This window comes from Charadrius vociferus, unplaced genomic scaffold (assembly GCF_000708025.1).
Source record: "Charadrius vociferus isolate BGI_N301 unplaced genomic scaffold, ASM70802v2 scaffold92, whole genome shotgun sequence".
Lineage (NCBI taxonomy): Eukaryota > Metazoa > Chordata > Aves > Charadriiformes > Charadriidae > Charadrius > Charadrius vociferus.
In genome coordinates, this window is record NW_009647874.1 from 5598510 (window position 1) to 5615487 (window position 16978).

At 37.8% G+C, this 16978-nt stretch overlaps 1 protein-coding gene across 1 annotated transcript in view; it reads right to left on the reverse strand.

Moving 5' to 3' along the window:
- Nucleotides 1-16978, reverse strand: part of ATP10A (ATPase, class V, type 10A) — a 126590-nt gene that overhangs the window by 35103 nt on the left and 74509 nt on the right. Inside the window, exons 6-9 of the mRNA XM_009883133.1 lie at nucleotides 10796-10902; nucleotides 10559-10690; nucleotides 7676-7809; nucleotides 5940-6192 (exon numbers count right to left, since the gene is read on the reverse strand). Of these exons, the coding sequence (XP_009881435.1) occupies nucleotides 5940-6192; nucleotides 7676-7809; nucleotides 10559-10690; nucleotides 10796-10902 (626 nt within the window). The remainder of the gene's footprint in view (nucleotides 1-5939; nucleotides 6193-7675; nucleotides 7810-10558; nucleotides 10691-10795; nucleotides 10903-16978) is intronic.

A 16978-nucleotide genomic window follows, 5' to 3' on the forward strand; every position in this document is an offset into this window, starting at 1 on the left:
AATTACGGCGCAAAGAAGAAACAACAATTAATATTTATTCCATGAACTCTCTTCCATCTTACAGAAGACAACAGTAAGCTATAAATAAAACTCCTGTAATAGCTGCCAAGTATTTGAAGAGACATTCTTTTACTTTAAAACCCCTTATTTTTGGTTTTGCTTGTTTTTGTTTTACCTTCCATGCTATCTACGTTCTACGATGAGGCATCCATTTTGCAGGCTGATGGAGAGTTGCCACACAGCCAATTGTTCCACTAACTAGGAAAGTGGGATCAGGAAACTCTAAAGAACTTCCCTTCAAGCAAAATAAAACTGCAAACCCCCTAAAACAGAATAATTCAGCTGTCAGCGTGTGGGCCATGATTTCACCATGCGATAATTCCATTTCACCCCAAACCACTGAATAATGCTGTTACGGAACTATCAAGAAGCAAATCTAGTTGTGCAGTACTCACACCACTGCATCACCTTATTTCCTTATTATTTTACCAGTGCAAGCTTATTTCACTTTGAAGTGCACTCTAGTGTCTACATAAAGAGTCAGTCAAGCAGCTAGAATACTATAAATTTCTACAAGTGTGCTAAGATAATCTAAATTAATTTACTTTGCAAGAACTTCCCCATAAGGACAGGTCTTGAGATTAGAAAACACCAAGATTTTACTTCATCTCCCCTCTTGCCATCCCCAGGGGCTTACAATGAATAATCTTAAGTCCTTCATCAACAACTCTTTACTCCACTTAGAAATGGAGATCTTTCCCACTTTTCTGGAGATTTTCCATAGCAATTGTGAGTGTAGGTATCTGCTTAGAAAAAAGTATTACCTGTCTCTAAATATGAGTTATTCTGTCTTCTATAGGATTTAAAATGGGGCACTCCCAATGTACTGAGTTCTACATCTGCTAGCACTGATTTTCTCCTCAGTTACCAGTTAAAATCTTTCAAAAAGCAGTAACAAATGTAAAGAGAAACTACAAACAAGCTACACAGAATGCCTGAAGCACCCAGTTCTGCTAAAGGTTTTGATCTTTCTGGGGAAGGCGTAAATGGACTATCCTGATTTCTGAAGATTGTCAAATTGTAAAGGTGGCAGATGAGAAGTCCCTTTGGAAGCAACAGACGCATTTGTAGGAAAGGTTTTATTGATTTTTATGCCCTTTTTTAAAAAATAAATCCAATTCTCCAATGTGGCTGGAATGTGCAGTCTATGTTCTCCTGACTACATACAAAAAGAGTAAGAAATTTCCGCTACAAAACAGCCCCCCAAACTAAGAAAGAGATTTTTTTAATAAAATGCACTTTCCTATGAAAAGTAGTTGCTGGCCTATCTTCAGCAAGAAAAAACAGAAAGCAGAAAGAAAATCCTTCTTTCTCAGATTTAATGATTAAGAAACTTTTCTAGGCAAGAGAAAATCACTGAGGTTTTTCATCCTCTGCCTTAACCCCCATAAACTTCTTTTATTCTTATGTTGTCTAGGGTTTTTTTCACAGTCATTGGAAGGAAGGAGAAGGAATGCAAAGAATGAAAAATTCAGATTTTTCAGTTTTGTGTGGTTGCATTCATGGAGATTCAACTTGTGTTTTGTCAAAAGTTCCATGCAGTGGGTGGCTAAAACTAGAAAAACAGAGATCACACCCCACAGGCAAGGGTGCGATTAACTCAGCATTTGGAAAACAACTAGGACAAATGTCAAGCCAAGAGCATCTGGTTGTGGCTAATTCATATAATGACTTTCAGAAGCACAGTCAGCTTTCGGGCATCTACTATCTCTGGGATTACCAGACAGACTTGGGGCATGGCCAGTTTCAAGAATTGTTAGAAGCTGGACACTAGCCTGAAGGGAAGACCTGTGGTATGGCAACGTAATTTTACATATAGGGAAACATTTCCATTGTTTTTTTAGTGCTCACATTCTTTTGGGCTAGGAGGAAGTACTGATTGGAAGAATAATTCTGTGATTTAATGAGAGTATAGCACCAATGGTTATTCCACAAATGCCCAGGACATTTGTGAATGGGATAATCATTCTTTCGCTTGGAGCGGTCCATGACATACTCTGCTCCTGAATTAACACTCTGTGAATCAAGAACCTTTGAAGGAGACAATAGAACAGACTTAAGAATACAGGTCACACAGACGCAAGGTGGGAATTGTCTTCACCTGTATTTAGAATTCTAAACCACAGAGAAACAGGCATGTATTAGGCAACAGACCTAGATGTCTAAAACAGGTCTGACGAATAAGATCCTACAAATGCTTAATTTTCTCCATTAACTATAAAGTCACTAGATGACTAGCTTCCACACAAATATCTAAAATCAGGATAACAAGAATCCCACCCCTATCAACACAGTCTCCACAGGGCCCAAATGGGCAGTGCGAGTTCCTGTAGTTTGATCCTGATCAGGGCATAATCCATCACCAAAATATTACAAGCAACCTCACCAATGATGAATATTTGATAGAGCTTGCATCATGGAACAGTTGCTAAGTACACTCACACCTTCCCTCGCAGCCTCCACAAGTGTTCCTGCATTCCTCTCTGGTGCTAAGCTCTCGCATAGCAGTACCCATGAGTAATACTTTGTACTACCTCCAGTTGGCAAAGAGATTCTGTCCCACGCTGATGCAATTTATTGGCCTCTGTTATTCATGTTTTTGTCACCTCTTGTCTAGACTAAAACAATGCAATACTCCTGGGCGCAGCGCCATCAGCCTCAAAAGAAACTTAGAGCTAATACAGAATTCTGCAGGAAAATGTTTTCTCCAAAAAATTAATGAAACTGCCCCTTGTTTCCTATACTACCTAAAAAAAAGTTTTAAGTGTTGTTCAGGGTTTCAGTTTCTATTTTAGAAGCATTTAATTGCTTCAACCCAGCATAAGGTCCACATAATCCTCTGTGATGAAAGCCACGATTAACATGTCCACATCTGATGCAAAACAGAACTCTCCCCCGTAATCATGAAGCTCACCTTTCACATGGGGAATTTACATGGCTTTGTGGAACAAATTTCCAAAGAAAAGAAGGACGCTCCCACCGCTCAAGAAAAAGACATGCTGCCTCAATATGCCAAACCTAACACAGCGTAGCATATGCCTTTTAACTAGCCCCCAAACCCAAACAAATTGTGCACTGCACACATAGGGAGAGGAAGAAGGGGAAAGACCAAGTTACACATAGGGAAAGTCACACGCACTGCTCAATGCACTAGTGTAAGGAACTCAGATACAACGATGACAAATGCAGTATAACAATCCCCGTAGAACAGAAATGAACGGGATAACTGCTCATAACTGTGAGCAAATTTTAGGAAGAAAAGTTTATAATGCAGCCTAGAGAAAATTTGTGAAGGCTATGCACAATCTGTTAATTGAGTAATTAACAGATATGCAGCAGTCCTAGATTATGCAGAAAAAATGCTTCAACAGAAAACTAAAGTTCCAAAGTAAGGAAATTTCTCACCTCAATCTGACAGTCTAGGCATAACTTTCCCCCTCTGCGTGTGTGCATGGCTGAGCACCAGAATATAGGGCCTCTAGATGACTTCAGAGGAAAATTTGCCCGAACTTCTTAGCATGGGAAAAAAGTGTGCTACATCTTAGCCTTGTTCTTGGAAATGGCTGAATGGAGCTGTTCTGACTGAAATTTCTCCCCTAGAATTCATGCCTGAGGCAAACATCTGGCATGGAAAACTTGAACTAAATAGTTAAAGTTTTGTAAAACTATCCATAACTGAAAACAGGATCTTATCATGAGAAGGGTCAAGCAACTGGATGGAATAACAGGCACTGCTACCCAGACAGAGTAGAATAACAAACTTAGGGCAAAGAGCTCAGAACAAGGGTATTTCCATCTTGAGCTATCTGCTTTTACAGTAGAAAATGACCTGTTATCTTCAGCTTTTGAATCTTGATCCATTACAACAATTTTAAATTTATTTCTTCATCTGAAGTGCTACTCAAAGTTTGACTCCAAGTAACAAACTACTATGCCTGAACAATTACTTAGATAAGCAAAGAAAGACACAGATCATCTTTGTAATAGATAAGAAAGGGCAGATACATTTTAACTGGTTTTCTTGCATATATGGCAGCCTCAGAACACTTGCCAAGTGAAATATTTTAGAATTTTCTAATTCACAAACTCTTCAGTAAAACCTGAGGTGCAGAGCAGGATGGCATCAGTTGTAACATATGCCCAAAACCTCAGAGGGGAGTTCAGATACTCTGGCATAATACATAGAAAAGCGACTGACAAATCATTTGCAAGTAATGAAATGTTGTTGATGCACTTCCTAAAACCAGAAACAGCTGTGACAGACATTTTACCATATCTAAACAAGAAGGTTTCAGCAGCAGAAAACATAAGAAATGGTTAGAAAATCAGACTGGAGAATAGAGCTAACAAAAGACTTGAATGAAGAATTGTTTTTATTGTGTCATTAACCCTGATTATAGAGAACAAAGTCAATAGAAATTATCAAATTCAGGAGCCTGAGTTAAGCCTGCATATTAGCTGATGATACTAAGCTTATAAAATTACCCTTTCTGAACTGTTTTAGTTGGCTGTACCATCATCATTCCTGCAAGGAAGTACATTCTGAAATTAGTATAAACAAGCAAATCATCAATGGCAATGAAAAAGAAAAAAAGAATGAATAATCAGAATGTCACAAGCAGAATTAGGAGTCCAGGAACATACTCTTCATTCTAATTCTTCTCTCTTTCTTACCTACAGTACAGAAGTAGGAAGTCACAGCTTCTCCCTGTTTAAGTTCTTTAAGTAACTCTGGGATAGTAACATTACCCAAATACCTAGTGTCTTGAAAAAGTATGCCTTAAATGTATGGTCTCAGTACACCTTTAAAGTAGGAGAAAAAAGAACAATCCTTGCATAATCCAAAACTTCGAAATATCTTTTTCCAATTCAGAATCTTATGAACTCTGTAAAGCACATTTTAGATTTTCCAGTTTAATTTGATTATTTCTCTTATTCTGTATCTTATTTGTAAGCTGAACTTCTGTAATGGTATTTGAAAAAACTTTCTAGTCAGTGATCTCTATATGTTATGCAGATGAAGAAATGTTTTTTGCAAATAGGAATGCAATACTGTAGCTATCAATATTTTCCTGCACACAGACAGTATGATACGAAGAGATAAGATCTGTTATGTCAAAAATGGTAACAACCAAATGTCAGAGGAAAATAACACAAATTACAAACAAATCACAAAACAGGAAATAACTTCATAATTTTAAAAGCGTGATGAGATGACACAGGGGTCACCCGCATATTGCCCTGTGACCAAGAGTGAGTTTTTAGCGTTTCAAGAACCTGATATTTGGGTACATTCTCTCAACTGCAGTGTTCATACGGAGTGAAGATACCTTAATGCAGACACCTGTCACAGAGGAGCACTGAAAAGATTCTGACAGAGGTAACATAAAATACGCTGTTAGATCAGATTATGTTTCTTCTTAACGTGAAAACCAGCAGCTTTGTTTACATTTCTTTCTCAGCACAGGTATTTCCACATATTCAATCAGACACTAATCTGGCTGTATGCTTAAAACTGCTATTTTACATAGCATACTTCAAACACACAAAACAATTCTGATACCAGCGGCACTATTCAATTTGCTTAAATTAGCCATGTGCTTAAGCGCTTTACTAGATCAAGAATGAAAGCCAGAAGCTTCTAACTGTCTTGACAACATACTGTAGATGTTACAGAACACTTTGATAAAATTGTCATTGCCAGCTGAACACAGACATCAAATTATACTAATCTGAAAACAGCTATTACGGAGTTTCCTGAGTGGATACATGCAATTTCTTTTGTTTTGCTTTTTGATTTAAGATTACAGTAACTTTTATATCTACTTCAGATTGCCCAAAGTACAACTGTCAGACAGAAAACAAGATCATGAGCTCACCGTTATCATCATGGGAATACTCTATTCCAGAAACAGTGCATCTTCGGAAAACCATCTTGTTTTCAGTAAGTGTCCCAGTCTTGTCTGAAAAGATAAACTGCACCTGACCTAAGTCTTCTGTGATATTTAAAGCTCGGCACTGCAGCTGAGAGTCTGTTTCTTCATCATATAAATCTTTATCTTGATGAATAAAGTATACTTGACAGATTTTAACTATTTCAATAGATACATACAAGGAAATTGGAATCATAACCTAGAATACACAAAAAGAAACAGAATTAAGAGAAAACAGAAGCAAGGATACGTTGAATTAGTAAAATCTAGTTAACTTGGCACTAGACTCGAACGTAAAGTAGCTATGTATTTTAAGCATGTACTGTAAAGTTATTAGCATATTTGAAAAGAGTTTATTTACTGTGTTAGAAGAGGAAAACCTATGGTGAACTGCAGAGCTGAAATGCATTATTATGTCTAGAAGGGTGATTATCAAAACTTGGACAGAAGCAAGGCTACTAAGGTGAGCTTGAAACTAGCTGGGAAAGAAAAAGAAAAATAAACAAACAGTGCAGTCAGAATCCTGTAAATGCGAAAGAATGGGTCAAACTTATTCTGCATAAATAATAGACGGTTTACAAATTCACTTTGCAGAAATATGAGAAACAAAATGAGAAGTGTAAACCTCTCCACAGCAACATTCTTTTTGGCCTTGGCTTTTTCACTGCGGATTATTTGAACGAAGAACACATTTTATAATTGCTGAAGAAAGAGATGTGAGAAGACTTTCAACTGTTTCTTGAGAATTGTCAAAACTCCATGAAATACCTAATTTATACCTGAGTTTTTCCCTGCAGATATTTTTCAGGAAAGAAATTCCCTTTTGCATACACTATTTAGCTTACTGAATTAGGTATGAGGGATAAATTATAGCCTGTATATATGGCAAATGTGGCTATTTAAACAAAAACCTCAATTAAAGTTTGGCATTTAAAGAACTCTGTGATGATTTTTTTTAACCAATATCATAACCCAACACCTTACAGTAAAAAGTAATATAACTCATCCTTTTTCACTCCTTTTTATAAAGGAGTTGCCACCTCCAGTAACACAACCTCTTCTAGTGTCGCACTGGGCAGTGACATAAGTCTCCGATACTTCTCTGAACTTACCACCACCTTCACTATTCAATACATTTCTCTTCATGACCAAAAAACTTCTACGACAGTTTGTTATCTAGCTGAGATATGGAGTTAAGAGCAGTATCTTTGGAAAGCGGTTAAAAAAGTATACAACTTATGTTCATACCAGGGCACCCACAGTCTTTGAGGTGTTGTTCCACAGTGGGTGGATATGAAGCATAAAGCTTGTTTTCTCCTGGCAGGGCCCATTGCATCCTCTCTCTTCCTACTTTTTAAAAATAAAATAAAATACCTGAGTCTTTTGGGGAAGGTTCTCCAATGACTTTCTTCTCCAACGCCATGGGAGCTCTGACAGTTTACTGTGTATTTCAGTTTGTTTATTTTTCAGAGAAGTTATCATCTTTTTATCACTGGGTAGACCACTTCTTTTATTTAATTTAGCTTTCTGGTTATATATTATCATATTCCCTATAGCTAAAATTTAATTTTAAAGCGACTAAATGTACTTCTTTTTAATGCTTGATACTATACATACTGCATATTTATAGCTTTGTCACAGCAAACTGTGAACAGAGGTGACAGCATGTACAACTTGATTACCTGGAAAACTATGATGACTGTCAGAAATAAATATACTGAAGCTAAAACAGGAGACAAATATTTGCCATCAGGCCCTGGAACATCAAAAATTGGTTTCTTCTTCTCACCATATTGCCATACCCATAGGCCATGACCTGCAGAAAAGTTGAAAGAGAGAAAAATACAAATCACCTCAAAGAAAAAATGCTTATGGTACAGATTTGCTCTTAGACTTGAGTTACATGGGAAAGCAATATCTGTTTTCAACTATTATGCATGACTTTTAAAAAAGGCCCCAAACCCATGTTTTTTCCTGCCTTGTGATTTGGGGTTTGAGAAAGGGGTTTGTCCGGCCTCAAGGATAGCATGCAAGAGTTATTTCACATAACTTTATCCAAATAAAGTGAGCTGGCCAGTCGAAATGAGTAATTTAGGCTCTTTCTGTAATCAGCAGAGAAAACCAGACTTCTTCAGAAAGTGACTCATTTCAGTGATATTTGATGTGTTAAAATGAAAGAACTTCATTGAGTGCACTAGGTGCATCACTAACCAGCTACCACTAAACTAGTTCCAGCTGGATAAAGTCAAAACAGGCTTTAATCTCTGAAATAACTGTATCCGCAGAGTCAAGAGCATGGAAACTCAGGAACTAAGAGCAGAAGAAATTCTAAGACTTCCTCAAACCCTTTTTTTAATTGATTGTGCTGATAACTATATAAAGATAAGATTATTATTATTGTTGTTTTGGGAAAATGACATTCTTGTTAAAGAGACAGAAAGTTGACTTTTTAAGTAGAGCGATAGGATCTGCAGTCCTAGAAGACCTAAAATGGTATGCCTGTTGTTTTTAAGATTAAAAACAAGGAAGAATTCCCCCCTGATAAAAAGCAGTCAAACTATCTCCACTATATGTCAGAAATTAGAAAAAAAGACAAAGACCTACTTTAAAGTAATCTTTTGTAAGCCACATCTGACAAGTTTTTTTACATCTTGATACATAAAACCAGCACTGAACTCTTGAAAAATAAAACAGTATTTAAGCTAAGTGAGCAGATTATTTTGTCCCTGTAGTACCAACACGAGCATATCACAGTACTGATGTCTTTACTGATGTCTTTATTTTTATTCTTGAGAGCAAAAATCAGAAGCCCCGCACTGAGAATGACCTACATCAAGACTTGTTTTATAAATATCCTGACTCAGACTTTCAAAAGAATTCGTTAAGAGTCGTACCTCCACTTATACTTTCTCAACAGAAAGTATAAAAATTGTCTGATGCTTACAGAACACGGCTTTGCATGTCTTGAAGCACCAGGCACCTCTGGTTTCCAAGGGCTCAAGCAAATTTCCTTCCAGCTGTTTTTGGTTGTTACCACCTCCAGCAGTTTGCTCTGGCCCTCTGCTGGTGGTTTCTAGCCTTGTAGCAGAAGTGACAGCAGGGAAGGCGTACGTCACCTGCTGTGTGCCACTTCCTCCTGTTCACATTCATGCATCTCAGGAGTTTCAGCTGATCTGAAGCCACTGCAGCACACATCCCGCTGCCGCTGCTCCGGGGCAACACCTCGGACGCAGTGGCGGAGGGGACAGCTGCAGGCAGTGACTCCCTATAATTAAGGCTACCACAGCACTGGCTCCCCGACACTGAGACACTACAAAAGAGTGTCATGAACTCAGCAGAAACAAATACGCTGGCTGATTCACAGCTGGAAAAACTCATCTTTAAGCAGCATTTAACAATACCTGGAAAAAGGCACACAGAGACGAATGAAAATGGCATAAGATTGTTATTAAGCTAACCCATGGTTGTTAGGAAACATTCCAGTGTTTACGCTGTATGACTCACACACAAACATTACAGAACACACAAACATTAAGGATATGGAATTCATATGCCATATATAAAGAATCCTTTTGGGTGCCAAACCTAAAGCTCAATTCATTCTCACAAGTGAATAGAAAAATGGCCTGAAGAGTATTAACCTGAACCTCAGCATTTCCTTAAACACTCCACGAAGTCTAGAGAGTCTTCGACTTGGACTTACGCAGATTTAGACTTTTATCTAAAGAAGAGAAGAGAAGGCCCCGGGGAGATCTTATTGCGGCCTTCCAGTACCTAAAGGGGGCCTACAGGAGAGCTGGGGAAGGACTTCTTACTAGGGCATGTAGTGACAGGATGAGGGGGAATGGCTTTAAACTGGAAGAGGGCAGGTTTAGATTAAACATTAGGAAGAAGTTTTTCACTTTGAGGGTGGTAAGGCACTGGAACAGGTTGCCCAGAGAGGTTGTTGAGGCCCCATCCCTGGAGGTGTTCAAGGCCAGACTGGATGTGGGAGGTGTCCCTGCCCATGGCAGGGAGGTTGGAACTTGATGATCTTCAAGGTCCTTTCCAACCTAAACCGTTCTATGATTCTATTTCTTCTGTGTTAAAGCTGCAGCCTTAGGCACAGTGCATCAATGTTGTACACTGTGTCCTTGATTTAATAAATAGTACTGGGGAATAGCATTGTGCTAATTATGTTTATTGCCTGCTCACAAATTACTTTGTTGACTGATTAATGGCATGTTACACTCTACCACCTGTAATTTTGAGGGGACTACCTATAACATGGTTTCTTTTGGATTTGACATTTTTGGATGCTATCAAGGGTGGCAGAAGCTAAGCCTTCAGATTTCTGGTATTAATAGCATATATTTAATTGATACTAAGAAGCTATTGAGATGAGCTTATGTATCAAGACATTTTGATTTCAAAGAAGGAAACACTCCAAAAATTAGGTAGTATGGAGGCAGCTGTATGGATTTCATATTTTGGCAGATACATATGTTTTTGATAAAGCCATCCTTTTGATAAAGGAATCCCAAGAGAGCCTGATACTTAAGTTTCTACTTTTAAAGAGCACTTACCAATGGCAGAAAACAGACACATGATTAGAAGTATAAGGACACACCAAAGGACATCGGCATTCATCTGTCTTTCAAGCTTACTGCGTTTGTAACGGGGTCCATTATTATTTAACAAAGCTTTGGTCTCATGCCCTGCAGAAGCAATTACATCAGATGATGTAATATGGATTTTTGTTATTATTTTAAGGAAACTATAAAAAGGCGGTACGCCTAGTCAGACAGAAAAACAGCCTTTACCTGCATAGATTACTATTCCTGCAACTTCTTCTGTATTTCTAATGGTACATCCACGTAACAAAAGATTTTCTTTGAACAGTCCATCCTTTTTTCCATTTTTATGTACACTGCAGAAAATTTAAAAACAGAAAAAAGCACAGCATGTCAAAACATTAAGCTTTTTAAATCATACTACTCTGTAATATAACAAACCCAGGAAACATCTTCAAAGTTTAAGAAGTTTTGTCAACCTGATAGGGAAATATTTCCTTAGATCTTCCTCCTGGGAAGACTCTCTGGCAGACTTTGAAAACTGAGAACACCTACCCAAGAATCCCAAACATGCAGCAGCCCAGCTGGAGCAGTACCAGTTGCTGTTGGATATACAAATGTACTGGAAAAATGCTCACAAGAGATATGCAGACCAAATCTACAGCTTGTGTGCAGCCTACCTAATGCTTTGAAAATGCTTTGGACTTTCTGTGAGTGTGCAAATTGACTGTGCAATTACAGTTAATCCAGTCCACCTAAGAGCAGCTGTGTAGTGCATATGATTAACCCACTATTCACATGTTCTTATCAAAGAAATCCTAGAAAGAAATATGGGGAAAATGGAAAAGGACTGTGCTTCAGAAGCAGTGGTATTAAGGAAGATGTGCCAGGAATAATATGTGTCAGTTCAGTGAAAAAGAAAGGAAAAAAATTCACTGTGTTCATCAGTGAGAACAAGAGAAATTCTTTTCTGAAGTGTCTCTCTAAGAAAGACGAAATGGCCTGTGCCCTGATGATTCCTGTTGACTAGCACCAAAACCCATGAGAAAAATGGAACAGAGTAATGTTTCCACTACAACTTATTGTCTGCTGTGTATGGACTGACTCAAATTTCAGCTGACAAAGAAATACACAAAACACCCTTATGAGAATTAACAGTCACCAGGGAAATGCTAAACAATAATAACAATTAAAAAATAGCATTAGAATGTTTTATTAGGTAAAAAAGACAAACCAAATAATATTTTCAAACCTTTTTCTAAATGAATAAAATTTAATTTAATCAACTGCAGTATCCCAATGCCTCAGAGAAGATCAAAGCTAAGTCTGGAATGTTTAAATGTTTTGCCTTCACTTTCAGAGCATCAAAACCTTCACAATTCCAAAGTCTAAAAATCAGACTGCAATAAAAAACTATCAAAAGCTGGGAGTTCAAGAGAAATCCTGGAAAAGCGTATGTGCTATACTATAATTAACATTGCAGTGTTGCAATGTTGAATTTTATGGCTACCCGGATTTGAACATTTAAAAACCTGTGTCCCCCGAAATCTGCAAACTAGCTTAAAACTGTGCCTTTTATAAAAAGGTGGAGCTCTTTTCATTTGCATCCTATTTTCTAAGCCTTCACACCTGGCTTCATGCTTTTCTCTGATTGTGAGCATCTTTTCCTTTTCCAAACGAGGACCAAAATTCTAACTTTAGCACATCCTTCTAGGATCTCTGGCCTGAAGAACTTTATCAAATATCCTGAAATCTGCAAGAAGAAAAGGTTCGCATTGGTGAATCCTTTGTACTCTTCCCCAGTCTAGTAGGATGACTTCCAAATTACGCTGTTATGCTGGTTATGCTATGTAGCCTCTAGTCAATGCTCTTAGTGAGTAGAATATACACATTAATAATATATATATATGTATTCATACATATGTATATACATACAGACACATATACACAGTTCTTTTTAGTTCAGTATAATATATTATACTCACTCCCTGCTCAAAAATATAAATTAAAAGCTTTGGTGTTTCAACAGGTATGCTTAGCTTTTCACTGTAGGGATGGAGAAAAAGTGGTGGGTTTGGCAGCTGCGGTAGCTGCAGCAGCGATGGCATCTGACTAGAGATGACTAGAGACGAGAAACAAATGGAGAAAAGAAGCAGCAGATAATATCAAGTTTGCGATTCCGATAAAAAATTTAAGGTTTTTTTTTTTTTCATCAGGAGAGAACTTCCCCTGCTCATCCCATCCTCCCTGATGGCCTCAGACACAAGCACAGAGGGTTTGCTTCTGTCCTCTTCAACAAACCTCTTTAACTCACTGCCTCACCTTTTGCCAAAGGAGCTTCAAGAAGTGGGGGTTGCCCAACAGCCTTCTTGCAGTATGCCAATAGTTGTAAGCACTGATGGCCAGCTGGAGAATTACCCAAATTTGGCTGGGCTTGAACTATGGGAAATAATTTCTTAATGATTCTATACTGTAGAAATTACACTACTACCAGGATTCTACTATTCCTCTGCTTTGTAAGGCTGAATTCTACATTAGCCTTTCTCGTAAATCATGAAGATGTTAGTTGGAATTTCCAATGAAGTCTTCAAACGATAGTTATGATTCCTGTTAATAAATGGGACTTTTTAAAGATAAACCTATTTAAGCAGTAATTGCTCTGGATTATGATTTTATAGCCTTCATTAATTTTTTACACTTCACAGTAACAGTGGACTGTGACTGGTATATTGCACATGGCAACCTTTATATACAATTACTTGTGTATTTTTTCTGTCCAATTATATATTTGTTCTTACTATCTTAGCTTATACAACTGCTCCAAAGCAATGCTGCAACATCTGAAGTTAAACTGTGGGTGCCAATACCCCAATCTACTGCCCTCACCCTCCAGCTGAGCCCTCTCACCACAACACATCCTTACACGCGTTTGATACTGCTTTTACTTTTCCATATCCAAATTAAGTCAATCAACTCACCTGTTGCTCACCAGACCTTTAGAAAACATGAATGAAATCAGAATCTGGGGAAAAGAAGCTGGCAGGGGCTGGAGGAAACTTACTGTTTCCTTCTTGTCTGCACTCACTCCCAGTGACTCACTAACAGAACATACATATAAGGCAATTGGGCACTGATGATAAAAGGAAGAAAAATTTACAGACATAAAGGTCTGGACTAAAAAATAATGAAAACTAGAGTTAGATAAAACTGCTCACTTTGATAACAAACCTGCCAAGGCTATAACTTTATGTCTGGGTGGAGAGTTGGCTTAGATCCCGTTTCTAGCCCTGCAGAGTTATATACCTTAAGCTTCTTACAGAGGCTGAACAGTTTGGTTTTCCTCTTTCTGGATTCAGGCCAGGATAACTTTGGAGGCAAAGAAAGAAACTTTTCTCTGTCAGTATTTAAAACAGTGGCCAGCTGAACAGATGCCTGGAACATGAGGGCTAGCCTGTGAGGAAAAGCACTGGCAAGCGCAGGTGCAACGCCCTTTTTCTCTGCAATTTCTCACACAGATGACACTGCTAATATGCGGTATCTAAACATCTAAAATACACATGCACCACAAATTAGGAGAATTGGATAGACCAGATGCAGTTAGCTACTATTTTGCTACAGCACTCTGAAAGTGTTTGCGTAGAAATAAGCCTCCTGGTTTAATACAGAAATGCAAAAATAAGTCCGATGGTAGCTCACTTCAGCCTTCTATTATATTTTTCCTTGTTATGTGTTTACCAGCATTAAATAACAAGGTGATGTATCAAAACTGTATTCAGAAGAGAGTCTTCTTTCACTCTCTGGTTTCTTAAGTGTCTTACAAAGTTAGTGGTAGAGCTGGCATTACTTTCCAAGGCTTGACACTCCCAAAGAAAATATTCAACAATGTTAAACACAGCCTTAGTGTACATCTTCAGTCAGAATCTTCCTGACACTCAATTCAGAAGAAGCTTAGTCTAGGTTGGCTTTTTTTTTTTTTTTTCCAGGAGAGGTGGTGTCTCTATAGCACATTAAAGAGACAATACTGTATAGACTTACACATTTTTTTCCTGATTTTGGTATGATTAGATAAAGTTTTCTGTTCTTGTCTAATAATAAAATTTTTACTTTCAGACAAAAGCTAAAAAGACAGAATGCAAGATACTACTTCTCCTTTTCCCTTGCCCATATACACACAAAAAAAAGCTAGAAACAAGTTTTTAAAGCAAATTTTATTATTTTTGGAACCTGGTGTGGGATTTTTGAATGTTTGCCATGCATACTGTACATAATCTGGCTAGACACATACAGGCAGGGGGCATGTTAGGTATTCTTTTTACACAGAAGACTTCTTAAGGAGAAATAAAAATGAGGAAATATGCTTGGGATACCTGAGGGTGCAGAAACTGTAAAACAGTATTAAAGCAAACACCTGAGTAGAACTGGTAGTCTGCCTGCATGTCTGCCCACCCAGAGTGTGTTCAATGCAGATATGTGCCAATATAACTGAAGAAGAACTATGTAGTAACGGGCACACTACACTCTTGCAGCTATAGGATAGGGCCAGGCCTGTCTCAATGCATTTTGCAGGTTTTTTGTGTTTTTATTATCACGTCTCCTTTTACCCTGGCCTGCCTATGTTACACTGTTTACCTATAGCGATCAAATTTCAGAATAACTGCGGAGAACAGAAATTTTACATGTTTACAACACACACACACAAATATTTCTATTCCCTGAAAGATTTGTCAGCACAGACATTAGAACCAAAGGAGCCTGTCATATTTCAAATAGAAAAAAACAGCCTTAATCAAAACTGGAAACCTACTAAGTGGTCAAAACTTCAAGCAAACTTTGACAGTAATGTCTCAGCACATCTTTTACATGTGGATCTCTTGAAAGTCTATTATTTCAGAGCATCCCTATTTAAATATTTCAGTAACATTTCTTTTCTGTTGAGCTATTATCAGCCGGGAGCTACCTGAACCTTTCTTTCAAGCAGTGACTACTGGTAAGATTTTGGACAAGAGTTAAGATCTGAGTTTGACATGGCAATGACATGTTTCAGTTCAGATGTGCTAATTACTATTCATCTTGCTAATGTATGATTTGAAATAGACTCATGATTTCATGATAATAACGAAGGAAATGCGAAAAGAGAGGGGGAAAAGCCTCCTCCTGTGATAAATTAGGAAACTGAGAGTTTATTTGTTGAGGGGTTGATCCCTGCTTTTTACTTCAAATACCCTGTGGTCCTTTAGTTGTAAATCTCTTGCAGCATAGCTGATGAGACCTGGAAATCAATTGATGCTTTCTGCCAGATTCAAAGCTGATGTCTTGGCTTTTTGCTGCGTCCAATTATATTTACATCATTTGTGAAACATTAAAATATACAGAAGATTAAGTAGAATCAATATTGAACAACAGTCTTCCAAAAGGTACTACTATGTTTTCTGCTACATAATTCAAATGTTTCTGTGACTTACATGCTACAGACATTTTCCACATGGATTACGTAAGTAAATATATAATGGAAGACAAATTTATGCCTGTCTCCTACAGCTTTCAACCTCTGCTCAATATTTTGGGGACTAAGATGCACACACATGAAGTGTGCTAGAAAAGTTGCCAAACTTTCCATTTCCATATCTGGAAATGCCATTTCTGCTGTAGAGCCAGCTCTCTATTAATGTAGACAGTTACACACCCTCATGCAGTTATGTCTAGTACTAAACTTTTTTCTTTAAATGAACTGTAGGGCTTTGTGCTGCTAAATAAAGGAACACATTTTCCCACACTACAACTTGATGTAGTTTCAAAAAAACTGTCCTGATTTACACCAGTTGACAGTACATCCTACACGATCTGTGACATCTGAGAGTAGTAACTGAGGTGGTAAATAGCATCACTATAAAAAACTCCCCAACCTCCAGCAATTTACCTTGTGCCATTTACACTATTCAATACTGCTTACCACTCCTAATCAATATAGGTGATAAATCATTGCATTCTAGATAGAATTAGTGTCTGTTTAACTCACTTCATTAAAATTTAGACAAAAATTAAATATCCTGGTCTCTCACTCTCCACGTGGTTACAGACTGTAGAAAAATAAGTCATGCAAGAGTGCACCTTCTAAGTCACCACTATGGGCATGCTTACACACTACAGTCCTGGATCTGTTAGAAACAAAGTGCTCCTGTAACATTTGCTTCTGAGCAGGACTGATTGGCCAGAGATGACCACCCTGTTAATGCAGTTGTGTTTATTTAGCATTAAGTCAAGTGGCCGTAGGTGGTTCTGCGTGGTAATGTACAAGCACATCTATCGTGTGAGCCAATTACTTTATTTTGTCTGAATGAGAGGAAAGGAATAAAAAATGGCTGGAGGAATATCACTTTCACCTTCTGATTCTCCTCAATGACACTTATATTAAAAGAAACATCAAACAGATCC